Source organism: Saccopteryx leptura, chromosome 3 (assembly GCF_036850995.1).
Source record: "Saccopteryx leptura isolate mSacLep1 chromosome 3, mSacLep1_pri_phased_curated, whole genome shotgun sequence".
Lineage (NCBI taxonomy): Eukaryota > Metazoa > Chordata > Mammalia > Chiroptera > Emballonuridae > Saccopteryx > Saccopteryx leptura.
This window is the reverse complement of record NC_089505.1, coordinates 372,006,447-372,031,787: the sequence shown is the minus strand read 5'-3', so window position 1 is coordinate 372,031,787 and position 25,341 is coordinate 372,006,447. Positions and strand designations below refer to the sequence as shown.

General features: G+C 60.7%; 2 protein-coding genes and 1 long non-coding RNA gene across 5 annotated transcripts; 1 reads left to right on the top strand and 2 right to left on the bottom strand.

The window, feature by feature from the left end:
• Nucleotides 1-49: 49 nt before the first annotated feature.
• Nucleotides 50-25,337, top strand: BOP1 (BOP1 ribosomal biogenesis factor). Its single transcript, XM_066379773.1, has 16 exons — nucleotides 50-210; nucleotides 4,315-4,506; nucleotides 12,447-12,536; nucleotides 22,473-22,627; nucleotides 22,699-22,816; nucleotides 22,893-22,994; nucleotides 23,059-23,271; nucleotides 23,340-23,501; nucleotides 23,585-23,665; nucleotides 23,734-23,803; nucleotides 23,881-24,013; nucleotides 24,089-24,269; nucleotides 24,350-24,638; nucleotides 24,737-24,821; nucleotides 24,917-25,024; nucleotides 25,102-25,337. The coding sequence occupies exons 1-16, from the start codon at nucleotides 121-123 to the stop codon at nucleotides 25,253-25,255; spliced, it is 2,223 nt and encodes a 740-aa protein (XP_066235870.1). The 5' UTR covers nucleotides 50-120; the 3' UTR covers nucleotides 25,256-25,337.
• Nucleotides 10,929-16,741, bottom strand: LOC136401496 (uncharacterized). Of its 3 annotated transcripts, none has more exons than XR_010750528.1 (4): nucleotides 16,529-16,741; nucleotides 12,076-12,193; nucleotides 11,785-11,927; nucleotides 10,929-11,318 (listed from the first exon to the last, which is right to left on the bottom strand). It is a non-coding gene; the product is annotated as an uncharacterized lncRNA (long non-coding RNA). The 3 variants fall into 3 exon arrangements; XR_010750529.1 differs by having other exon boundaries at nucleotides 10,929-11,097; XR_010750530.1 differs by having other exon boundaries at nucleotides 10,929-11,059.
• SCX (scleraxis bHLH transcription factor) lies at nucleotides 19,108-21,020 on the bottom strand. Its single transcript, XM_066372510.1, has 2 exons — nucleotides 20,324-21,020; nucleotides 19,108-19,445 (listed from the first exon to the last, which is right to left on the bottom strand). Exons 1-2 carry the CDS (start codon nucleotides 20,873-20,875, stop codon nucleotides 19,407-19,409), a joined length of 591 nt encoding a protein of 196 aa, XP_066228607.1. The 5' UTR covers nucleotides 20,876-21,020; the 3' UTR covers nucleotides 19,108-19,406.
• Nucleotides 25,338-25,341: the final 4 nt, after the last annotated feature.

Below are 25,341 nucleotides of genomic sequence, written 5' to 3'. Positions count from 1 at the left end.
CCACCAATCAGAGCGCGCGGGGCGGGCCGGCCGCGTCCTCTGACCCCCGCGGACCACGCCCTCAAGCCGGGCCGCTGCGGGAATTGGCGGTGTGGGTCAGGACCCGCTGGGCCGGGGAGCATGGCGGGTGTGCGGGATGCGAGTTGCGCGGCGGCGGCGGCAGCAGGAGCGCAACCGAAGAAGCGGCCGCAGGATCCAGAGCCGGAGGAGGTGACAGTAGGCTGCGCCAAACCGGAGCGGGCGGCGGGGCCGGTGGCGGTGGCGCGGGCCGCACGTGGTGGCCGAGGGCGTGGGGCCGAGCTCCGTAAGCGGGCCACGCGGACCCACGGCGAGCTGGGCCCGTCTGCAGTGGGTTTGGGAATGTGAGCAGGAGCCGGTCGCCTGTCTCTGCTGGAAGTGGTCCTGGGGGGTGGGCGTCCTAGGCGGAGAGCACGTTTTGCGCGAAGTGCGGCTTGAGTGGGAATGGGCGGGTCTGTGGGTTGGAAGAATGTCTGAGCAGAAGAGAAATAGGAACGAGAGCTGGCCCCTGGGCAGCAGCCTCTCAAACCCTTTGAAGTATGCGTTCCACCACCATTAAAAAGATTTTAGATTATGTCTGCAGTAAATACTTAAATATTTATACACCAGGAATGCGTTAGATGCATTGTAAAAATCGAAGGCTATGAGAATAAGGAAGCGTGAATTAGAATCCAGTGCCTGCCACATCGGACACATCGTTTTAACTGGACTCGTAGCCATCAGTACTGTCCACCTGAACCCCATCTCGGTTGTGGGGGAGTCATCAAATCTGGGTTATACCACGCATGGGCAGTGGAACCTTTCAACCGACTATACTTTTCCCGTTGTGACAGGTCTTCCTGCTGCTCCGCAGCCAGCAGGCAGCTCCGGGCACCAGACTTAGTTGCTTGCACCACTTGATTCTGCTTGTACCAAACCATTGATGCCATTTTTACTTGCTACTGTAATTGTGTCACTAACTATTGGAGATAAACAGCCTAAGTATGTATCAGAGTTGTTCTATGAAAACGAAGTTGAGTGTTATGGAATAACTGTTAAGTACAGGCTGTCCAGTTAGGTGAGAGACTTATAAATATTGAGAAACAGTGAAATCTAGGATTCTGCACTCAGACACTTCCTAAATGTTTGCAAGTTTTTGTTCCACTTTTTAATTTCTTTTTTTTTTTTCTTCCAGAGACAGAGAGTCAGAGAGAGGGATAGAGAGGGACAGACAGACAGGAACGGAGAGATGAGAAGCATCAATCATTAATTTTTCGTTGTGCATTGTGACACCTTAGTTGTTCATTGATTGCTTTCTCATATGTGCCTTTACCGCGGGCTTTCAGCAGACTGAGTAACCCCTTGCTCATGCCAGCGACCTTGGGTCCAAGCTGGTGAGCTTTGCTCAAACCAGATGAGCCTGTACTCAAGCTGGCGACCTCGGGGTCTTGAACCTGGATCCTCCACATCCCGGTTCGACACTCTATCCACTGCGCCACTGCCTGGTCAGGCCCACTTTTTAATTTTTTAATTTGTGGGGTTTTTTTTGAATTTTTCTGAAGCTGGAAACGGGGAGGCAGTTAGACAGACTCCCGCATGCGCCCGACCGGGATCCACCCGGCATGCCCACCAGGGGGTGATGCTCTGCCCATCCGGGGCATCGCTCTGCTGCAACCAGAGCCAGTCTAGTGCCTGAGGCAGAGGCCACAGAGCCATCCTCAGCACCCGGGCCAACTTTGCTCCAATGGAGCCTTGGCTTCGGGAGGGGAAGAGAGAGACAGAGAGGAAGGAGAGGGGGAGGGGTGGAGAAGCAGATGGGCGCTTCTCCTGTGTGCCCTGGCCGGGAATCGAACCCGGGACTCCCGCACGCCAGGCCGACACTCTACCACTGAGCCAACTGGCCAGGGCCAATTTGTATTTTTTAGTGTGTGTGTGTGTGTGTGTGTGTGTATATACTTTTTGTATTTTTCTGAAGTTGGAAATGGGGAGGCAGTCAGAAAGACTCCCGCATGCGCCCTACTGGGATCCACCTGGCATACCCACCAGGGGGCGATGCCCTATCCATCTGGGGCGTCACTCTGTTGCAACCAGAGGCATTCTAGCGCCTGAGGCAGAGGCCATGGAGCAATCCTCAGCGCCCAGGCCAACTTTGCTCCAATGGAGCCTTGGTGCAGGAGGGAAAGAGAGAGACAGAGAGGAAGGAGAGAGGGAGGGGTGGAGAAGCAGATGGGCGCTTCTCCTGTGTGCCCTGGCTGGGAATCGAACCTGGGACTCCTGCACGCCAAGCCGACACTCTACCACTGAGCCAACTGGCCAGGGCCAATTTGTATTTTTTAGTGTGTGTGTGTGTGTGTGTGTGTGTGTGTATACTTTTTGTATTTTTCTGAAGTTGGAAATGGGGAGGCAGTCAGAAAGACTCCCGCATGCGCCCTACTGGGATCCACCTGGCATACCCACCAGGGGGCGATGCCCTATCCATCTGGGGCGTCACTCTGTTGCAACCAGAGGCATTCTAGCGCCTGAGGCAGAGGCCATGGAGCAATCCTCAGCGCCCAGGCCAACTTTGCTCCAATGGAGCCTTGGTGCAGGAGGGAAAGAGAGAGACAGAGAGGAAGGAGAGAGGGAGGGGTGGAGAAGCAGATGGGCGCTTCTCCTGTGTGCCCTGGCTGGGAATCGAACCTGGGACTCCTGCACGCCAAGCCGACACTCTACCACTGAGCCAACCGGCCAGGGCCTAATATGTGTATATTTAAAAGACTTTATTTATTGATTTTACAGAGAGGAGAGAGAGGGTGTGTGGTGTCAGAAGTATCAGCTCACAGTTGCTTCACTTTAGTTGTTTGTTGGTTGCTTGTAGGTGCCTTGACCAGGCAAGCCCAGGGTCTCGAACAGGCAACTTCAACATTCCAGGTTGACGCTTTATCCACTGCGCCATCGTAGGCCAAGCTATTGTTCCACTTTTTTTCTTTTCCAAGTGAGAGACTCCCGCATGCCCCCCAACCAGGATCCACCTGACAACCCTGTCTAGGGCTGATGCTGGAATCAACTGAGCTGTTTTTATTACAGCTGATGGTTGGACCAACTGAACTATCCTCAGGGTCCAGGCTCGAACCAATTGAGCCACTGGCTGCAGGAGGGGTTAGGGTTAGGGTTAGAGAGAGGGGTAGAGAAGAAGATGGTTGCTTCTCTTGTGTGCCCTGACCAGAAATTGAACCCAGGATGTCCATGTGCCAGTCCACTGAGCCACTGGCCAGGGCTGACTCTTCTTTTTTTTTTTTTAAAGTTTATTGTATTGATTTTAGAGATAGAGGAAGGGAGAGAGGGAGACAGAAACATTGATCTGGTCCTGTGTGTGCCCTGACTGGGGATTGAACCAGCAACCTTTGCGCTTCAGGATGATGCTCTAACCAACTGAGTTATCGGCCAGGGCTGTTTCACTTTAAAAGAAAAAGTTATTGATTTTAGAGAGAGAGGACGGGAGAGAGAGAAACATGACTTGTTCTATTCTTAATTTATTGATCTTAAGTCAGAAGAAGGGAGAGAGACAGAAGCATTCATTGGTTGTTCCACTTAGTTGTGCACTCATTGGTTACTTCCTCTTTGTGCCCTGATGCGGAATTGAACCCTCCACCTTACCGTTTAGTGACAACCAGCCAGGGACTTGTTATACTTATTTATGCATTTGTTGGTTGATATTTGTATGTGCCCTAACCGGGAAGCAAATCCACAACTTGGCCATGTCGGGACGATGCTCCCACTGAGCTACCGGGCTCTTACTCCACTTTCAAAGGCAACAACAGGGCCCGCTTGCTGTGCATTGTGTCCTGCAGAGTTAGGGACTAAACAGTGTTTGCCCAGAAAAAGCTCTGGCTCTGCTCCACTGGGTGTGGAGTGAGTAATCTTGTTTTTAAGTCAAGCTTCACTGTTTTCACTCTTCAACCAAACTTGGCACCCACTTCCTATCTTAGCCTGGTTGGGTGCGGAGCCCCTCAAAGCTCTGAGGCCTCAGATGCCAGAGTGGGCATAGAAGTTGGAGAACCCAAACCCATGGGAACTGGGCTCTAAGGAGGGGACATAGTCCTTTCCTTGTGAGATGCTAGGACTTAAATGTCCCTCCCAAGGAAGGGCTGGTGGCCATGCTGTTCGTGGAGGTGGGCAGTGAGCAAGGCCTGTGTGGGTGGCTGGTTGTGGTGCAAGGGGAGGGTTGTGACCTGAGGGCTGTGGCCTTGGAGGCTGGCCACGCAGAGCTGTGGGTCCGTGTGTGGCCCAGTGGGCAGGCCACAGAGCATGCCATCACTAACACTGTGCTTCTTACAGCCCCTTCTCCTCTGGGCCTCTGCTCCCAGCCTTGGGGACGGCAGCGATTCCGGGCTGTCCGACAGTGAGGAGAGTGTGTTCTCAGGCCTGGAAGATTCTGGGAGTGACAGCAGTGACGACTCCGCTGAGGGACAGGATGGAGCCAGCAGTGGCAAGAGCCATGACAGGACAGAGAAAATCAGTGGGCAGCAGGTGGGTGACCGAGGAACTCCCAGTGGGTTCCCCTGTCTCGATGAAGGTGGTCAGGAAAGAAAGTGCCTGCCAGGCCTTGAGGTCTTGGGGTGGGGGGTTCTCCTACACGGCTTTATCCTGGTTTCCTTGGGAACCCCCAGGCCCTTGTCCCCCTTCTGATGCACCTGGGGCACATCTGAGACCAGGTGGAACATTTGTGTGAAGTTGGGGTGGTCTCCAGGGGACGAAGCCCATGTTGCCAGACGGAGTCACTGGCTGGGTTGCGTATGGGGAAATCCCCCAGCGGGGATGGGACTGCTCCTGGGCAGCACATGAGGGAGCCCAGCCACCTCCTGACCGCAGGGGCCACCTGTTAGGTGATGATGGGGAAAGGTGCACCCTGCTCTTGTCTGAAGTTATAGAAAGGGGAATAAAGCTTAACTTAACTGAGATACAACATTTGTTATTTAGAACATCCTAGAAATAAGTTGATAATTATTTATGCTGGCCCTGTGTTCTAGAAGTTAAGACTTTGGCTTGTACTGAAGTCTGCTCCTGTAATGGGAACCAGAAAGCCATGCTGGTTTGATCTATTTCCATAGGAAGAGAAGGTTTAAAATCAGACTTGAACCTTCCACCGCTTGGGCTTGAACTGCAGCACTAGGGACACAGGAGAGACTCCAGCATGCATCCCGACTGAGGTCCACCGGCAAGCCCACTAGGGGGCAGTGCTCTGTCCGTCTGTGTTGCTCTCTTGCTCAGCAACCAAGTGGTTTTATTTTATTTTTTTAGTACCTGAGGTGAGACCATGAAGTCATCTTCAGTTCCCCGGGCCAACTTGTTCAAACCATTGGAGCCATGGCTGCAGGAGGCTAGGGGAGAGAGAGAGAGAGAGAGAGAGAGAGAGAAAAGAGGGAGGGGTGGAGAAACAGATGGGCACCTCTCTTGTGTGCCTTGACTGGGAATCAAACCCGGGACATCCACATACTGGGCCAACTCTCTACCATTGAGCCAACCAGCCAGAGCCGGAATTCACACATTTAAATATTTACGTTTTTGTCATTTTTTATAAACAACATATTTATAATAACTTTTTTTTTTTTTTTTTGGTATTTTTCTGAGGTTGGAAACGGGGAGGCAGTCAGACAGACTCTCACATGCACCCCACCGGGATCCACCCGGCACACCCACCAGGGGGCGATGCTCTGCCTATTTGGGGCGTCGCTCTGCCGCAATCAGAGCCATTCTAGCGCCTGAGGCAGAGGCCATACAGCCATCCTCAGCGCCCGGGCCAACTTTGCTCCAATGGAGCCTCGGCTGCCGGAGGGGAAGAGAGAGACAGAGAGGAAGGAGAGGGGGAGGGGTGGAGAAGCAGATGGGCGCTTCTCCTGTGTGCCCTGGCCGGGAATCGAACTCGGGACTCCTGCACACCAGGCCGATGCTCTACCACTGAGCCAACCGGCCAGGGTCTATAATAACTTTTTAAAAGCTTTTTTAGTAAATAGAATTTTTTATTTAAACTTTCTAACCTAGGGCCCTGGCTCGGTACCTCAGTTGGCGGGAGTATCATCCTGAAGTGTCACGTTTGCGGGCTCAGCCCCCAGTCAGGGCACATAACAGGATCATCCAATGAATACCTGAATAAGTGGAATAGCAGATTGATGTGTTTTCTTTCTTTCTCAAATCAACAAATAAAAAAGTCTGAGTAGCCTGACCAAGTGGTGGCACAGTGGATAGAGCATCGGACTGGGATGCAGAGGACCCAGGTTCGAGACCCCGAGGTCGCCAGCTTGAGTGCAGGCTCATCTGGTTTGAGCAAAATCCCGTCAGCTTGGACCCAAGGTCGCTGGCTCCAGCAAGGGGTTACTCGGTCTGCTGTAGCCCCACGGTCAAGGCACATATGAGAAAGCAGTCAATGAACAACTCACGTGTTGCAACGTGCAATGAAAAACTAATGGTTGATGCTTCTCATCTCTCTCCATTCATGTCTGTCTGTCCCTGTCTATCCCTCTCTCTGACTCACTCTCTGTCTCTGTAAAAAAAACAACAACAAAAAAAAACAAGCCTGACTAGGTGGTGGCGCAGTGGATAGACATTGGACTGGGACACGGAGGACCCTGGTTCGAAACCCCAAGGTCGCCAGCTTGAGTGTGGGCTCATCTGGTTTGAGCAAGGCTCGCCAACTTGAGCCCAAGGTCGTTGGCTTGAGCAAGGGGTAACTCGGTCTGCTGTAGCCCCCCGGTCAAGGCACATATGAGAAAGCAGTCAATGGACAGCTAAGGTGTCGCAATGAAGAATTGATGCTTCTCATCTCTCTCCCTTCCCACCTGTGTTCCTATCTGTTCCCCCCCACCGTCACAAATAAATAAATAAATGAAAGAAAGTAAACTTTCTAGACTAGGTGGGTGCAGGTGTCCCCAGAGGCTGTCCAGTGTGCAGGGCGCTGGCTTTGAGTGTGCCCACACTCTGGGCATGTGCTGATCCACCCGGGTTCCCCTTCAGGTGTCTGTGCCCATGTTGCTGGCTGCTCTGTACAGTGCTGCGGTCAGGGGTCAGGGGTCAGGGGGCCTGAGGCTGCAGCCCAGGAGCGAGCACCTGCTCCACCTGCGCCACAGGGCGAGGTGACGCCTGTGCCCTCAGTCTGGGGAAGCTGGCTGGGGCCTCCGGGGTGGCAGCAGCCCTGAGGGTGAGGCTGCCTGTGGCTGTGCAGCAGCCCAGGGTGTCCCCCGAGTGCAGCCAGGACCATGCCCCACCTGCTCCCACCGTGAGATGTCCTTCTCCTGTTTTACACACGGGCTCTGAGCGTTGTCCCTGTCTTCTGTAGGCCTTCCTGGACAGGAGCCCCAGAAGTCATGTCTCTGGCTTTATCGTACTTCAGCTGAGGGATACCGTCAGCTCCTGTTAGGGGGTTTTCTGTTCCAAAGCAGGGTCTTCGTGACTGGGTGTCAGTTTCTCCAGGCCAAGAGAGTGAATTAAAGAGGTGGGGGCGCTCTCCGCACCCACTGGAAATCCCTGTCTCTCTGTTTTCCCACCTGTTTCTTAAAAGCCGTCTGTAACTTCAGCTGACTGAGCTGGTCATTCCCCTCCACGTCTCCCATTCGTGCCTCTCCTAGGGCGTCTGAGTCCCGTCCCCACCATGCAGCTCTGTGGCTAGAAAGTGTGCTGGCAGTCCAGTTATTTATTTTTGTGTGTGACAGAGTCAGAGAGAGAGGGACAGATAGGGATGGATAGACAGGAAGGGAGAGAGATGAGAAGCATCAGTTCTTTGTTGGTGCACCTTAGTTTTTCATTGATTGATTTCTCATATGTGCCTTGACCGTGGGGCTACAGCAGAGCGAGTGACCCCTTGCTCAAGCCAGTGACCCCATACTCAAGCTGGCGACCTCGGAGTTTTGAACCTGGGTCCTCGGTGTCCTAGTCCGACACTCTGTCCACTGCGCCACCATCTGGTTAGGCCAGTCAGTGCTTCTTGCATGTTCTCCTGTCCTCCTGTGAGTAGCTGCATGGGACATCCACAAATGGCCCCCCGGGCAGCCCGTCATGCGCTGCATCCATGGCCCCTGCTTGGCTGTTCCTTTCATCCTGAGCCAGTTGAGGGCTGCTGTCCTGCTCAGACCTTCCTACCTCATTGGGGAAGGTCAGGACCCTCGGGGGGGTCTGCTGGCCCACCTTTACCTACCATGGCAGGTGGATTGTCACTGGTCACACCATGGAGTTTCTTCCTAGAAGTTCTCGTTGCTTGAGAGTGGGTCCTCTAGGCTAGGCCCCCGACATATCTTGATAAGCTTCGGGAACCCATGCCAGCAGAGATCGCCCACTTTGCTGCATCTGCTCAGTGTCCCCACTCTTGAATGGAAAGACCTGACCGGGGCCTCGGCCACCGTATATCCTTGCAAATAATCAGTACTCTTAGATGAACTATTTTGCAGGCGAGAGTGATTTTTGCCTGGGGACCCATCGGAGAGGGAGGTGACTTCTGTGATGAGAGGAGACAGCGCCCAGCCTCTCCCACTGCTTCCCTCCCGGGGCCTGGCTTGCGGCAGGCGGTCTGCCCACGACAGCCAAGCTGGCAGGTTTCCGCTGATACTCCCTCTGTGTGCCCTGAGCGGTCACTTAGCTCGGCCACTTTCTCCTCCACATTCCACCAGCCAGGCTGTCCTCTCTGACCTTCCCATCGAGGAGGAGCCAGTCCCCTCCTGCCCACTCGCCACTCTGTCAGGTGCCCTTGGCCACCTGGCCCTGCCCTCTGCATGCTCTCTGCTCTAGGTCACTGTGGAGGGGAAGGTGTGATTGTCTTGTCTGTTCTTTAGAATCTCTTTTCCTGGAACTCCCTTTTAACTCCCCCTTTTCCCTTAAAGTTGGTTTATTGCCCAGCCAGAATTCCTTTCCTCTCCTCCTGCGTGGGAGCGTCTGTGCGTTTTACCTGGGAGCCTGTGTCTTCCCCGCATGCAGGGCTGGGGAACACAGGTCGTCCTGACGTTGGATTTCTGCACCTGCTCAGCTGGCTGTTGGCAGGAGGAGCTCGAGTCAGAAAGAGCACATTGCTTGTGGGTGGGAGTGACGACAGGGACACAGTCTGGTGGGGGTGTCGAGTGCTGGCTGCCATGCAACCCCTTCTTCTGGGAGGTGTCCTTGCAGGGTGGACCCAGACCTGTTGTTGTTTGTATTTTTCTGAAGAACTGGGGAGGCAGAGACAGACTCCCATGTGCGCCCGACCGGGATCCACCCGGCATGCCCACCAGGGGGCGATGCCCTGCCCATCTTGGGGCGTCGCTCTTCTGCAACCAGAGCCATTCCAGTGCCTGAGGCGGAGGCCACAGAGCCATCCTCAGCGCCTGGGCCAACTTTGCTCCAATGGAGCCTCGGCTGCAGGAGGGGAAGAGAGAGACAGAGAGGAAGGAGAGGGGGAGGGGTGGAGAAGCAGATGGGCGCTTCTCCTGTGTGCCCTGGCCGGGAATCCTGGGACTTCCACACACTGGGCCGACGCTCTACCACTGAGCCAACCAGCCAGGGCCAGACCTTTTGTTTTGCTGTGTGTAGTGGGGTGGGGACTCCTCACTCCTCTGCTGTAGTGACCTTATCTTTCTGTGTCTGCTTCACACTCCTGTCTCCAGTCCCCTGACAGCCCTGTCCCTGTCCTTTACCACTCTGTTGCCCTAAAGTCCTTGTCAGTCACTTGGTCTCTTGGCTACATTGTCCAGCCCTGCCCCTTGGTTTTTTGTGTTTGTTTTTTAGTGAGAGAAAGACAGGAAGGGAGAGAGACAAGAAGCGGCAACTCATAGTTGTGGCACTTTAGTTGTTCATTGATTGCTTTTCATATGTACCTTGACCGTGGGGCTACAGCAGACCGAGTGACCCCTTGCTTGAGCTAGCGACCTTGGGTCCAAGCTGGTGAGCTTTGCTCAAACCAGATGAGCCCGCGCTCAAGCTGGCGACCTCGGGGTCTTGAACCTGGTTCCTCCACATCCCAGTCCGACGCTCTATCCACTGCACCACCGCCTGGTCAGGCAGGGCCCCTTACACTCTTGACAGTGTGACTGAGCCTGCTGCCCGGAGCCCTGTGCCAGCTGGCCACACCCATTCTCCATGTGTCCCATGTTCCTCTTCCTGGCTCTCCACTGACCCCCCCCCCCCCATCTCTCCCCTCAGGCCGTGGCTTGGCCCCTCAGGCCGTGGCTTGGCTGCTGGTTTTAGCTGCTCCCCTGCCATGCTTGCCGCTGAGCCCAGGGCCTCCCCCCACACCTCCAGCGGGCCTCCCTCACCCTGCAGTAGAGGCGATGCTATCGGGCACCTGTGTGCCTTCTCTCGGTGATGCCTGTCGAGTGGACTTGTGCCTGAGGCCGTTTCTTCTCCTCTCTGCTTGTTTGGATCCACTTATTCCCACTGGTCGTGCTCGGTTTGGTCCTTCCTATTTTTACGAGCTCTCTTCCTATTTTGTTTTCTTAACCTTTTTTAATTTGTTCAGTTTGCTTGCCACTTTCAAAAAAGACCTAATAATATTAGCGTAATGTGTAGCATTTTCCAGAAAATTTAAGGAGTCCCGCTCCTGCTGTCTGAGCACAGGGCTCGCTGCAGACCCTGGGGAGGGGTGCGCTGGAACCCCTGCTGGCTCGGGCCTCTTCCACCCACAGCTCCTCAGTCCCTGGCCTGGGGCAGTTGCCTACAGAACCCTGCTTCCCTTGGGGCCTGCTCATAGACCCTGAACAGCCCCCTCGCGAAGGATTGGGGTGCAGGGCCTGGCAGGGCCTGAACCCATCTCGGGCTGTGTGGGTCTGTCACCCTCACCACCTGTGTCTGCCCCTGAGGACCCAGGGGCTTGGATGCTGGCAGCCAGGTCTTGGGTGGTGTGTGGGGACCTCCATTTCTGTGCTTGGCATCCGTTTGTTTTACGACTCAGTGGGCATGTTTCTTAACTCTTAAGTTTTTCTTTTAATGCCCAATGCCCGACTAGAACAAAGCATCTCCAGATTTTGGGGAGGTGGGTCTGCCAGGTGGGTGGTTCCTGAGCGGGTCTGGGAGCCGGGAGCATCGCTGCTGCCCCCTGGTGGCTGCCGTCTGCCCTGCAGCATCAGGTCTGGGGTGAGGATGTGCCCCAGGAGGGGTGTGCATCAGCTGTTTGTGGGAGTCACAGTACTGGGTGCAGGGCAGGGGGCGTGTCTCTCTCCTGCTAGAGCCCTGACAACACCTGTGGTACAGGTGGTGTGGGGTTCGGGGGCTGGGTACTTGGCGGGGCTGTGAGCGGCGGCCCATTGGGAGTTGGGACTCTGTCTGGGGCCTGGGCAGGGATGCCAGCTGGTTGCTTCACGGGCATGGATAGCAGAGAGCTTTGTGCCCTGGGCAGAGGCAGGAATGTGGGGCTCACACTGTGTCCGCACCCGCACCCCATGCTTGCCAAGCTGTGCTGACCCACTTGGAGCGGGTGGGGCTCCCACAGGACCGGGAGCTTGGGCAGGGGGGATGTGGAAACCGAATCCTGCTTGTTCCTGGCCTGGAAAAAAACTTAGTCTCCCCCCTGCTTACACTGAGGGGAGAAACAGGAGGAGGAAGAGCCGCCTCACAGGCCTTTGGCTCTCGCCTGGGTGGGGGCGGGGGCAGGAGAACGGGCTCGGGGCGGGTGGGCTGTGCTGTGCTGGGGCGGGGGGGGGGATTCCTGCTCCTGAGCACTTTACCGCCCCCAGGGGTAAGCAGGGGGCTGTTTTCCCCATCACCCCGGTTCCGGTGCACCCGGTCCCCCCACCCTGCGATTGGATCTGTTTTCCAGGTTGAGGTGTGAATGCTCAGCAACACCCACTCACTGACCTGGTGGATGGGGTCAGCCTGGAGCTGGGGATGTCGTGGGTGGGGTGGCGTTTCGGGAGCTGAGTCCCCAGCATTCTGAGGGGCCGGGCCCCTCTTGGCCTCAGCGTGAGGGTCTTGCCCTGAGAGTCGGCCAGCTATGTCCCCTGTGAGGGTGGCCGACCTGAGTACCACACATCTTCCCAGGTGGGACTCCCCAACCTTCACCCTCTCTCCCGACCCCAGGTTGGCCCTGGGCCAGGGGCAGGGCAGATTGTGAGGCTCTTGGGCCAGGGGCAGGGCAGCCGTTTTTACCTTCAGGGACACAGGGCCAACTGGTGCCTTGTTGCCGACTGCCTCTTTCCCGTCTGGCACCAGGTGTCAGCCCCTCCCTGGGGCTCTCTCCCAGAGCGTGGTCATCATGGGTTTGGCCCTGTACAGAGGATTGGGGTGGGGCTGGGGCAAGGGGTCTGTTCAGACATGGGTGTCCCTGGTCTTCTCCTAAGGCCTGGGGCCAAGTTGGAACTTCTCAGAGATTTGGAGGCCATGGGAACTTTGGACCTCGGAGTCAGCAAGAGGGACAGTTTGTCCTTCCCATGCCCCCACCAACCAGGAGGGGCCCAGGATCTGCCCAGGGTCAAAGTGCGTTGGTGTCTTGACTAAAGTACTTTCCCCTGTCTCTGCAGGCTGCTGGGACCCCCTCCCCAAGGACGGAGGCAGCGCGGGCACTGGCTGAGCTCGAGGATGAGTACGCGGAAGACAGTTCTGACGAGGAGGTAGGACGGCTCTGCCCGGGGCGGAGGGGAAGCAGCCCTCCGCGCGGCCCGAGTGGGCGTCCTGGCCCCCGGCCCTGCTCCCGGTCTGGAAGAGCGATTTAGGGGTCTGGGACTCGTGACTGCAGGGCTGTGTGTGTCTGTCTCATCGCCGGAGAGGGGGTGGGGTATGGTTGCGTGTCCCATGCCCACATCTCAGCCCTGTGGGGTGGGCACGTTGGGATCTCTGTGTACTTACTCCCTGTTGGTTGTGCTCACACTGTGGGTGGCTTCCTGCACACCAGCAGCCTGTGTTCGTGCCCCCCCTCAGGCCTGGGCGGCACCCCGCTGGGCACTGAGGACAGCAGCACTGTCAGTCCCCGTGGGAGACCAGCAGCCTGGTGCTCTGTCCCCTCCCTGCCTTGTGTCCTGGAAGCACAGGCCAGTGAGGTCGTCCCTGAACCTCACCGCCCCCCTCCAGCTGCGTGCTCTGGAAGGAAAGAGGGTGCAGCGTGGTGCAGAGCTGGGGTGCTCAGGCTGGCGTCCAGTGGTGCTGACGGGCGGGCAGGTGGAGGCTGCGTCCCATCGACCCACTGAGGAGCTCTGAGCCCCAGGGTGGCCGTGACAATCACCTGCCCGCCCCTCCCCAATGCCCCTGGTCAGGTGTGGCCTGGAGACCGGGGGACCAGGTCCCTGGCCTCGGGAGCACTTCCTGCCGCCTGCCGGGGGCGGCCAGGCCTGGGGAGGGCGGCCCCCTGCTTGCTTCCACCCCCATCTGAGGCTCCGCTGGCAGCGGCTGCAGGAGCCTTGGCCGCCCGCCCAATCTGGTCTCTGTGCGTTCAGAGAACAGAGACAAAACAAAATAAATTGGTTTCCTGGCCGGAGCAGCGGGCGCACTCGGCGAGGGGGGGCCGTCAGCGCGGCTCCCTGCCTGTCTCTCCTTCCCAGGGGCTCTGGCTGTCGGCAGCCACATCCTGTCGGCTACTTTGTTATATTTGGTATTTGGAGAAATCGATGATGATTGTGAATGGAGTGCAGGCTGGGGGGGGGCCTCCCACCTGGGGGGCACTCCTGTCCCAGAGCCACTGCGGGGGCTGCGGGCGCTTCCTCCACGATGACTATCCCATATGTCGGCTGAGTGACAGGAGGAGCCGCCGTGACGCCCGCTCCCTGGCTGCCGGCACAGCCCAGCGGAGGCTGGAGGGGCGCAGAGCCCGGCTCCAGGGGCCCTGGCAGACGCGCCCCCACCCCGAGGTGCAGGCACCTGGGGGGCTTGTGGGGCCGGCACACCTGACACCACTGCAGTCAGGGCAGCCCTCTCCCAGCACTGTCTTTGGAGGTGGCCAGCGGTGCCAGGACCCCACTCAGCGGCCGGCAGGGATCCTGATGGGTGTGTGCCCCTGGGAGGAAGGACCTCTGTGGGCACAGCCTCCCCGGCCCCTGGTCCTGCCCTGCCCAACCCCTGGGTCTGGATCCGAGGCCTAGGCTGGGGAATGCTGGGGCTGTGGGCCCTCTGGCTGTGGCCTCGGTGGGGCCTCACTTCAGGGACTTCCCTACATCCAGACGCTGGCTGCCTTCACGTGAGCCCCCGAGAGCTGTCTCTGTATGCGTGCCCTCCGCCCTCTCCCCCAGGTTCCTGTCCCGAGCTGCACTGGGCACAGCCCCCTGGGTGTGCTGCTGGGCCTGGCAGGGTCCTGGCTGCGTGGGGGGAGCCCTAGAAGTCGGTGAGCCGTCTGCCCCGCCCCCTCCTGTCCACCTCGCCCCTCTCCACGGCACCCGCATCTCACAGACGTGATCTCATCCAGCCGCCAGGACCCAGGGGGTGGGGGCGGGGCTGAGGAGGGGGCTGGCGGCCTTCAGAGCAGCTGCCCTCCTCTTTGTCTCAGGCGGCTGGAGAAACTGAGGCCCACGGTGGGCAGAGAAGGAGCCCCACGCAGGCCTGCGGCTGTGTGTCTAGGAAGTGCGGTCAGGGTGAGGGGCTCAGAGCCGCTGTGAACTCTGGCCAGAAAGGCTGGGGACACCCTGGGCCCACACTCCCTCTGGTCATTGCTTGGGCCCGGGTGGGGGCAGGGCTGCAGCACTGGCCGGCTTCTTGGCCCCTGGGCTTCGCGGTAACTCCGATCCCGCAGGGACAGCCGGGCCTGTCTGCATCCAGAACCCGCGATCCCCTCTGCTCTCTCGCCAAACGCCGTTAATGGCTTCTCCCAGCTACTGAACCGGCAGCTGCCTCCAGTGCTGGCGGCCTCCTGCTCCTCCCGGGGCGCCCGCCCCGCCCGCCCCGCCTGGCCGCGTGCACTCAGAGCGCTTGCGTCGCTGTTGGCAGCCGGAGCCAGTCGGCTCAGGTTTCTGAGCTGTTTGTGGGGACGCCCGGGCTGAGCCTGCGAGCGTCTCGGCCTTGCAGACCGCCCCACGTCCCGGCCTCCCTGGCCGCTGTCCACCCCCGCGGCCAGCCTCCAAATGGGGCCACTGGCCAGGACCGGGGGCTGGTCCCTGCCTCTCCTGGAAGGGGCACGGGCCTGCATTGCTGACCTGCGGCTTTGCAGGTGGTGCAGGGCCAGGTGGGCTTGATGGTTGTGACTGCAGGGTGCCCCTGGCTCCTCTGCTGGGCTCCAGCTCTGAGCCAGACCAGGTGGCTTGGGTGGGGCCCCCACCCTGTGTAGGCCTGGTACTTCCGCTTCCCAGGAGCCACCCCAGTGGGGGAGAGGAGTCCCTCTGGTGGGGGTGGGGAGGGAGGGGTCAGGGCTGGGTGTCCTTGCCCCTTAGGAGGCACTCAGTGAGCACCTAGGGACCCAGCAGGGTCTTGGGGCCTGGGGGCTGTGCAGCAGCCGGCAGGTAGAGGTGGGCTTCAGAGCCCCAGCTGCTGTGTGCCCGCCAGGAGCCACTTCCCATGGCAGCAGGAACCCGGGGTGGAGAGTGTTGGGCAGGGGCCTCCTCAAAGAGTGGGGTTTGCCCTGGGGCGAGAGGTGTGGTGCTGGAGGCGAGCTCTGTGGGGACAGCTGGGCAGGGCTGCTGGCTTCAGAGCAGGGCTGGCTGTGTGGGCCATGCTTGGGGCTGAGGTCAAGTCCTCCAGGAGATTGGGGGGAACTTCAGGCAGAACACTGTCTCTGAACAGTGGCTCAGAATAGGCCTCTGCCACTCAGCGAGGGGTCCTGAGCCCACACCGCTCTGGGAATGTCCAGTGGACCCTGGTCAGCTGCTGGAGAGGGGCAGGTGTGTGGGATCTCGAGTACCTGAGGACCTGGGAGCGGGGTAGCCTCTGTCCGTCTCCCTGTCCTGCTCCCTGTCCTGTGGACCCCGTCGGGGCAGACTTGCTCCCTGTGCTGTTGCTGGTAGGGGGCCAAGCAGTGAGCTTGGAGGGCCCTGTGCCCACAAGTGTCTGATGGGTCATGGGCAGGCCCAGCAAGCACGTCTTTTTTCAGGGATGGTCAGACGGAGTTGGGGACATCTGGGCTGGTCTCCACATATCTGCCCTGTTACCTGAGGCAGCAAATGCTAGGGCAGTCCAACAGAGGAGTTTGGGGAAGGGCACCTCCCTGCCCGGTGCACCTGGGCCCAGGTGGTTACAGCCAGTGGGCTGTGTCCGCTTCTGCCCCATCTGCTGTGGGGGCCGCTCTGCGAGCAGGTCCTGCCTTTCTCCCCTGTGGTCTGACAACCAGGCTCATCCTGCTGGAACCTTCTGTAGGTTCAGCTGCAGCAGGTGAGCCTGCGCAAAGCCTCCTCCTCCCGCCCGGGCGCTGGCAGAGTGGACAACGTGGAGGAGTCGGCAGGGACAGGCGCAGGAAGGCCGAGGCTCCGAGACAGGCGGGAGCTTCGTGCAGGGGAGCTGAGCGAACACTGCCGGCATTGTAATCGGAGAGGGGCAAGGGAAAAGAGCGAGCAGAGCGAGGGCGGCTGACCCTGCGCTCCCGGGGGACAGGTGGAGAGGGAACGAGGAGCGAGTGAAGGATTCCAGAGGTGGGCCGGCTTCCTCCCTCGCAGACAGACAGGGAGGGAGGTGGCAGCGGGCCAGGCCATACCTGCAGTTCCAATCTGCGGTCCTGACAGCTGCAGCCACTTTGGGGAGGGGGAGGGGCAGGCTCATCGAGCGGAACCCTCACAGCCACACGTCAGCCCGTGGCTGCCGTGTCCGGTGCAGTTGGGGTGGGGACCCTGCCCGTGGGTCCCTCCGGCTGATTCTGGGGCCAGGAGCGGCCCGAGGAGAGCTGGGCCCCGGCTGTCTGTGCCCTCAGCCTGGGCTCCCAGCTCAGTGCCTGACCTGGAGGGGTGGCGCTCACCCCTCGGGGTCACATGTGCTTCCTGGCAGCCGCAGGTGCTGAGCAGGGTGGGGGCCGGCTGGCCTGCGGGTGCAGGCGGCCTGGTGATGAATCATGTGGTGCCGCCAGCAGCTCGTTCCCCGGCTAGGGACAGGGAGCTGACAGCCGAGGCAGATCAGAGTGTTTCCAGCCCAGCTTGGCCCACAGAGGCAGCTGCTGGCCCCAGTGCGGGCGGCCCCTCCTTTCCAGATGCCTGTGGGGCGCACACAGCGAGTCCTGGGTCTTTGTCCCTGGGCCGGGCCGGGCCGGGCCGGGCCGGGCCGGGCAGGCTGGCGTGGTGGAGGGAAGGAAGCAGGCTGGGGTGGCAGGGAGCACCTGCCACCCCCAGCTGTGAGCCGTCGAGTGGACTTGCGTGGGGCCGCCCCACCACCCCCAGTCTGGTTTGAATTTCTGGAGCAGTGGAGGGTGACGGAGTGCTCCCTCCCGCATCCCCCCCCTGGCTGGCGGTCCAGGCCCTCGCAGCCTCTGCTACTGCTGCAGCTCAGGGAGCAGCCGGGCCCAGTGCCCAGGCCTGAGGCCGGCCAAGCTGCAGCCGCTGCTGGAGTCACAGGCCCTGCAGGGAGAGGGCCTGGCCTCCCTGCACAGGCCCAACCAGCTGGACCCTGGGGACCATCCCAGACCCTGTCCTGCCCCTGATTTCCCACCTCCACACTTCCTCCCCCTGCACCCGGCTTCAGGCGGGGGTCCCCGACGTCAGCCCCCTCTAGCCTTCCCGTCTGTCCTGTTCCAAGAGGCGTTTCTCCCTCGGCACTTTATCAGGCCTTACTCTGCGCATGCTCCCCGCTTCCCCTTTGACCCCTGGGACTGTGAGGTGGGTGCCCACTGGCTACCCATCATCCTAGGGGAGTTTTGTTAGGGCGGTTTGCATTCCCAACCCGTGCCCAGCTGTGAAGATGTGAGGCCAGCTGGCCACGGAGCCTCCCACAGCCTGCCCAGTGCAGCAGGGAAGTGCCTCAGAGACCCCAGGGCACCTGCCTACCAACACCTGACCCCAGGGCACGTCCTCAAAGTGTCCAGGGGTCCTGAGAGGGGAAGAGGTGCCTTTCTCAGTCCCAGCAGGACCCCCAGCACGCCCTGCCTGGATCCTGGCTCCCTGGGCGGGCAGGTGGGGTCAGGGGACTCCTGCAGTGACCGAGCTGGCCCTTCCCCTCCTCTCTTCTCCTCCCTGGGCTAGCTGTAGGCTCCTGCAGGATTAAGGAGAGGAAATTTGGGGTTGGGTTTCTCAGTGGGACCCGCCACCGTGACTTTTTATCCTGTTTTATTTCTATCAGTTTGGACACAGCCCTCTTCTAGCCCTTAATGGCTCTGGCTTTGAGAATTTCCTCCAAAATTACACCACTGCTTCCTGCTTCATGGTTCCCTGGAGCCCATCTATGCAGAGGAGGGGGCAGCCCTGGCCCTGCCCTGCTGGGGTGCCCACATGGGCCTCAGCACCTGGCTGCTCCCTGGCGGCCTGAGAGGGCATGTCAGTGGGGACCCTGAGCCTGTGCTAAGGGCCGGGAGGGCCCAGGGCCAGCACCTGGCACTCTCAGCCATTCCCCACACTGTCCAGAAGTTGGGCTGCTGGCCCACCTGGGTTAGTGGGGGAGGTGGCCCATATAGGGCCAGCCTGCCTTTCTTCTCTGCTTTGTTGGGGGAGCTCACACCACTCAACTATAATTGTCACCTGCAGGATTTTAATGGTGAGCCAGCTGCGCACAGCTCGGGGAAGGGGCCTTAATTGCCCTCATTGGCAGATGGGAATTCTGGGGGAGTGGGGTAGGGGCAGTGGTAGGTGGCCAGGGGTCCTCCCAGAGTGGACAGTGTATGAGGGGTTGAGTGCAGGGCTGGGCGGGGCGAGCAGGCGGCTGCCTCCTGGCCCTGCCGTCAGGCCCGCCCAGGCCTGGCAGTGCCCATCACCCAGCTCCCCACATGTCCACTTCTCGGGGCTCTACAGTCACCAGCTGAAGTGCTGAGGCCTTGAGGTCCAGCACAAAGCCCCGAGCTGTGCTGTCCTCATCCTTACAAGCGGCCTGGGCGCCATTCAGGTCCTGAGAGTGTGGCCCCGACCCTCCTGCCCTCCCCTCCCTGGATCTCTTCTGGCCCCCTGGCCACAGCTCCGGGGCAGGAGGCTCCTCACTCTCCCTCGGCCTGGGAGGCAGGGCCCTGAACCCTGGGAGGTGGGAGCCTTACCTGAGACCAGAGAGGACAGGGCTTGAGAAGAGGCAGCCCAGGGGTGGGAGGTAGGCTTAGGATGGATTCTGGACCCTTTGAGAGGACAGTGTGCTTCCACTTTTGGAAGATACTGTTTTGTTTTTAATTATACAAAATTTCCAGACTTTATATTATCATATCAGAGACACAAGATTGCCAGCATGTAGTGACCAGAAGAAAACCCAAGTAGGAAGCCAGCATGGAAAGTTCCAGTGGGCCAGGGCCAGTGCTGTGGCCAGCTCAGAGTCTTGCTGCTGCCTGTCTGTCCATCGGCCCCACTTGTAGCCGGAGGCGGAGGCGGAGCAGGCCTGGTGGGCGCCCTGGTGGAGGCCTGTGCCCGGGTCGGGTCCATGGGGGCTCTCCGTGGATCGCCCAGTGGCATCCGCCTCTAACTCCGAATCGCCGTCTTTCTGTCACGGTCCTTGCTCTGCAGAGGGGAGGGCAGTGTCAGGGCCTGGGCAGAACCCCAGTGCCAGCCCGCGCCTCCGGGCTCCCCCACGCCGTCTCAGGTGGCGGGCACGGGAAGCGCCCCTTTCACGCTCACCCCGCTTCCCTGTGCACTTGGGGAGGAGAGTACACACTGCTGCGCAGCCGGAATTGTAAAATTAAATTTCCCAGATGTTCAGGCCCCAGGAGCTCACGCGTGCTGTCTGGAGAGGAAATGGGGATTGGGAAAAGCCGGGCCGTATTTTCTCCACGCTCACCCTGCTTTTCCGGTGCCACCAAGCACAGCAGGAGCTGTAAATCAAGGCGGCCAGCATCCCACAGTGTGGCCCTCACCCTACCCCCAAGTCTCCTGCCAGCTTCCTGCCTGCAGACCATTGGCCACATCTGAGTGGGCAGCCTCAGGGCCAGGGGAGGGACAGCAGGTGCCCAGTAACCCTTAAACCTGTGGCCGTGCCCACTGCTCCAGGAGCCGTCTTCAGTGCTCCTGAGTCCCGATCCCACGGGGGCTGAGGATGCCAGAGTTATTACTTCAGGCAATCCTCTCTGGGCCTCCCTAGCTTGGTTCAGGTCAGTATCTGCCCCGCCTGCTTCTCAAGCCCCCCTCCTGGTCCTGGGTGAGCCTCCCTGGTCTCCGTGGAACCTGTGTTCTGGAGACTTACCAGAGAGGGCCTAGACCTGCCAGCGTCAGCCTGGCCCTTCGTGGGACCAGAGCCCTTGGGTTACAGGTGCTGCTAGGGGGCTCTGTGCCTTGGCCCTAACTCTCTGCCCAGCATGTGTGAGCTGTAGGGGTGATTTGGAGGTGGGGGTGCCACATCCTTCTCAGGTCCCTGTCAGTGAATGCACAGCGTCCACACTCACCAACTTTCTCTGGTTGCTTAGGCAGAAGGTGCAGATCTGCTTGGGCTGGGCGTTCTCCCCGTCGCGGGCAGGGGGCGGTGGGGGCGGGGGGCTCCCTGCTCGCGCTGCGTGGAAGAAGGCGGGCCCAGAGTGGCACGGCTGCCCGTCGCCGCAGGCCTCTCCCACCAGCAGCACATTGCCCAGGTGCGAGATGTAGCTGGAGGCCAGGCGCAGCGTCTCGATCTTGGAGAGCTTGCGGTCAGCCGGCTCGGTGGGGATGAGCGTGCGCAGCGCGGTGAAGGCCGTGTTCACGCTGTTGGTGCGGTCCCGCTCGCGTGCGTTCGCCGTGTGCCTCTGCCGGGGTTCTCGGCCTGGCCGGCCCCCGGGGCCCGGGCCGCCCCCCGCCCGCCGGCCCCCGGCCCGTCTCCGGGCACCCTGGAGGCCGCAGCGCGCCGCGTGCACGCGACAGGGTTTCTCGTCGGATCCTGAGCTCTCGCTGCCTCGGTCCTCGTCGTCCGACAGCGGGCTCACCTCGGGGTACAGGTAACGGCCAGGCGGCGCCGAGCGCAGCATGGTGAAGGACAGGGCCGGCGGCCACGCCGTCAGCTCCTCCGCGCGTAGAGCATGCCGCCGAGCCTCGTGGGCGGGCGCCCGAGCCGGGGAGGCGCGGGTCTGGGGCGCCCGTGGTGGCGGCTGCGGCGCCGCGCGCACGTGTGCGTCCCGGGCTGGAGCCCGGCCGCGGGCCTGGCCTTTTATAGTGGTGGCGGCCCCTCCCCCGCGCTGGCCCGCCCTCCTCCCCGCCTCCCAGCCCCTGGAGGCCGCCGGAGCAGGGGCCCAGCGTCCCTCTGCTTTCTCGCGCCGCGCTCAAGGGTCCTGGAGCATCTTGCTGTCTGTGGGAAGCAGGGCAAGTGAGAACCCCTTTCTGGATGGTTCTGGGGCTGTCTAGCCCCCTTCGCACCCCTCAGCAGAGGCAGAAGGGTCGAATGATAGCTGTGACCCCAGCTCTCTCTTCTGGCATGACCAAGTTAACCCAGCTGCCCTGGCCTGGGGCCCCTAGCCACACCCTGTCTGTCTCTCCCTCCCGTGTACACTTGGGCCTATGTGCCCCCCTCCTTGGCATTGAAGGGCTGGAGTTCAGCCCCAACCCCTTCAGTGCTCCTTAATTTTCACATGGGGGTCCCCTGGTGGCACAGCCTGTCTGCCCTGCACCTGCCCCCATCTGACATCAGCTGCACCCTTCAGGTTTGGCACAAGCTGTGCCCTCAGCCTAGAACCCTCTCTGCTCTCCAGGCTCATACCTGGTCCCCTGCTTTGGAGAAACCTTCCCGTGCCACTCCCTACCCCAGCCACTGCCCCCCCCCCCAAGTGTCTGTCTAGTGAAGGTATGGCCCTGTGAACTTGGAGCAGTGGAGGCCCCTCACCCTGTGTAGAGGAGAAGGAAGGGCATTACAGTAGTGGGCGGGGGCTCAGGGGTGCACTTGCTGGAAGGACTAAAGGCAGGTCTCAGGTGGGCAGGTGCAGAGGGGCAGAGCCCAGGGGTTCCTGTCCTGCTGCAAAGGGGGCCTTCTGCTCCCTGCTGGGCCCCTCCCCCTGTGGCTACTGTTGCAGGAAGTGGCCGCCTGGGCAGCAGTCTTCATGCTGGGCGGAGGGAGGGTGGTGGCTGGCAGGGGCCTCGACCAGGAATGTGTGTCCAGGAATGTAGCTGCTCTGCCCATCAGGATTCGGGGGACAGGCTGGGGGGGTCCTCGGATGCCTGTAGGGCACCATGCTGTGGCTTCTGCCTCCCCTTGGGGTGGGGGGTTGGCGGGGTCTTCCCTGCCTCTGGCTGCCCATTTTTGCTTAAGGCCCCGCCAGGGGAGGGAGCCCACGCGATGAGCTCACCCTTGTCTGTGGCTCCAGAGCCCTGGCCAGGGAATCCAGGGGGAGCTCAGGGTCGGCACCACTTCAGTGGAAAATGTGAGGTGCAGCTCCAGATCCTCTGCAGGCTGGGGGGGGGGCAGCTCAGCCGCCTGGCCACGTCACACCCCGGGGCCACACGTGTCAGGGTGCCAGGCCCAGCCTCGAGGGTTGCCTCCTGGTTCTCACCCTTCTCCCTTATCTGTGTCAGGGAGGGCTCACAAGGGGAGTGGGCATGGGGTGTGTGGTGCTGACACACTGCCTGTCCCCCCAGGACGTGCGCAACACGGTGGGCAACGTGCCCCTGCAGTGGTATGACGACTTCCCACACGTGGGCTATGACCTGGACGGCAGGCGCATCTACAAGCCTGTGAGGACCCGCGATGAACTGGACCAGTTTCTGGATAAAATGGATGACCCTGACTACTGGTGAGCTTGAGGAGCAGTGCCTGGGGGCAGGACGGGGTCCAGGAGGTCGGCTCTGATGGGCGGCCTTTCAGGCGCACAGTGCAGGACCGGACGACGGGGCACGATGTGCGGCTGACAGATGAGCAAGTGGCCCTGGTACGGCGGCTGCAGAGGGGCCAGTTTGGGGACGCAAGCTTTAATCCATATGAGGTAGGTGGCAGTGGCCAGCCCTGGGCTCTAGGGCCCCTGCGGGAACCTGGCCCACAGCCTGTGCTTGTTTCCCCAGCCAGCTGTGGACTTCTTCAGTGGCGACCTCATGATCCACCCTGTGACCAACCGCCCTGCTGACAAGCGCAGCTTCATCCCATCCCTGGTGGAGAAGGAGAAGGTGGGTGCCTCTTCCTCCAGGGTGCAGCCCCTGTACTGCCCACCCTGACCGTGTCTGTCTGCAGGTGTCTCGCATGGTCCATGCCATCAAGATGGGCTGGATCCAGCCTCGCCGGCCCCAGGACGCCACCCCCAGTTTCTACGACCTGTGGGCCCAGGAGGACCCCAGTGCTGTGCTGGGACGTCACAAGATGCACGTGCCTGCGCCCAAGTTGGCCCTCCCAGGCCACGCTGAGTCCTACAACCCACCCCCTGAGTACCTGATGAGCGAGGAGGAGGTGGGTCTAGCCCGACTGGGGTCTGGGATCTGGCCCCTGGCCCCTGGCTCATCTCTTTGTGTCCACAGCGCCTGGTGTGGGAGCAGCAGGAGCCTGGTGAGCGGAAACTCAGCTTCCTGCCACGCAAGTTCCCAAGCCTGCGGGCTGTGCCTGCCTATGGCCGCTTCATTCACGAGCGTTTTGAGCGCTGCCTCGACCTCTATCTGTGTCCACGGCAGCGCAAGATGAGGGTATGTGGAGGGCTGGTGGTGAGCCGGGGTGGGGGGACTGAGAGGGGAGGGGTACAAACTGACCACATGCTCTCCTGCCCCAGGTGAACGTGGACCCTGAAGACCTCATCCCCAGATTGCCTCGGCCGCGGGACCTGCAGCCTTTCCCCACGTGCCAGGCCCTGGTAAGCAGATGGGGTGGGCGGGAAGCCCACGCCTGGGTGTCCGCCTCCTCACTGTCCCTCCTCTGCAGGTCTACAGGGGCCACAGCGACCTCGTCCGCTGCCTGAGCATCTCCCCAGGGGGCCAGTGGCTGGCTTCAGGTGGGTCTGACATGGGAGGGAGCCCACATGGGAGCTTGGGTGAGAGGGCAGGTGCTGAGGGCGTCTGCTGTGTCCAGGCTCAGACGATGGCTCGGTGCGGCTCTGGGAGGTGGCCACTGCCCGCTGCATGAGGACTGTGCCTGTGGCCGGCGTGGTGAAGAGCATTGCGTGGAACCCTCACCCCACCATCTGCCTTGTGGCTGTGGCTGTGTAAGTGCGAGGCAGGCTGGGGGCTGGGACAGCAGGGGCTGCCGTGTCTGAGGGCTGCATTGCATTGGCCTGCAGGGAGGACAAGGTGTTGCTGCTGAACCCGGGCCTGGGGGACCGGCTGGCCGTGAGCAGCACGGACCAGCTGTTGGGCGCCTTCACCCCACCTGAAGAGTCTGCCCTGCAGCCCGCTCACTGGCTGGAAGCCTCAGAGGAGGAGCGCCCAGGGGGCCTGCGGCTGTGCATCTGCCACAGCAAGGTGTGGGGCGCAGGGGCGGGGTGAGGGGCGCAGAGGATGGGCTGGGAAGGACCCTATTCAGTCAACCTTACTTCCTGCAGCCAGTGACTCAGGTGACCTGGCATGGGCGTGGGGACTACATGGCCGTGGTGCTGGCCACCCAGGGCCACACCCAGGTGCTGATCCATCAGCTGAGCCGCCGCCGCAGCCAGAGCCCTTTCCGCCGCAGCCATGGCCAGGTGCAGCGTGTGGCCTTCCACCCCATCAGGCCCTTCCTGCTTGTGGCCTCCCAGCGCAGTGTACGCCTCTACCACCTGCTGCGCCAGGAGCTCACCAAAAAGCTGATGCCCAACTGCAAGTGGGTGTCCAGCCTGGCTGTGCACCCTGCAGGTGAGGATGAGGGACCAGGTGTACCCCACAGTTGAGGGCATGCCCCTTGGGTGGAGCCACCTGACAAGGTCACCAGATACCCATGTACCTGCCCCCAGGTGACAACCTTATCTGTGGCAGCTACGACAGTAAGCTGGTGTGGTTTGACCTGGACCTTTCCACGAAGCCCTACAGAGTGCTGAGGTGAGGTCCTGTCACACGTGGCTACATGTGTACGCACACACGTGGTAGGCTGCTCCCCCCACCTCCTCACGTCCTCACCCAGGTCTCCCCCCTAGACACCACAAAAAGGCCCTGCGGGCAGTGGCCTTCCACCCCCGGTACCCACTCTTTGCGTCTGGCTCTGACGACGGCAGTGTCATCGTCTGCCACGGGATGGTGTACGAGTGAGTGCTGACCCCTCCCCTCCCCGCCCGCCCGCCCCAAGGTCTCAGCCCTGTCTGAGCCGCTCTCCTCCCCACAGTGACCTGCTGCAGAACCCACTGCTGGTGCCTGTGAAGGTGCTGAGGGGCCACACGCTGACCCGTGACCTGGGGGTGCTGGACGTGGCCTTCCACCCCACCCAGCCGTGGGTCTTCTCTGCGGGGGCTGACGGCACCGTCCGCCTCTTCACCTAGGGTGCCTGCCTGGCTGGGCTAAGGCGGATGACCAGGACCCTCAATAGAAATGTTTCTCCTCTCTTGACCGTTATGTGACCTTCTTG

Excerpts from the sequence above, each read along its gene's own strand:
- BOP1 (XM_066379773.1), top strand. The coding sequence starts at position 121 with ATGGCGGGTGTGCGGGATGCGAGTTGCGCGGCGGCGGCGGCAGCAGGA. Across the intron at positions 23,272-23,339 it reads ACCTGATGAGCGAGGAGGAG|CGCCTGGTGTGGGAGCAGCA; the intron begins GTGGGTCTAGCC and ends TTGTGTCCACAG. Across the intron at positions 24,639-24,736 it reads CCTGGCTGTGCACCCTGCAG|GTGACAACCTTATCTGTGGC; the intron begins GTGAGGATGAGG and ends ACCTGCCCCCAG.
- SCX (XM_066372510.1), bottom strand. The coding sequence starts at position 20,875 with ATGCTGCGCTCGGCGCCGCCTGGCCGTTACCTGTACCCCGAGGTGAGC. Across the intron at positions 19,446-20,323 it reads TAAGCAACCAGAGAAAGTTG|AGCAAGGACCGTGACAGAAA; the intron begins GTGAGTGTGGAC and ends TCCCCTCTGCAG.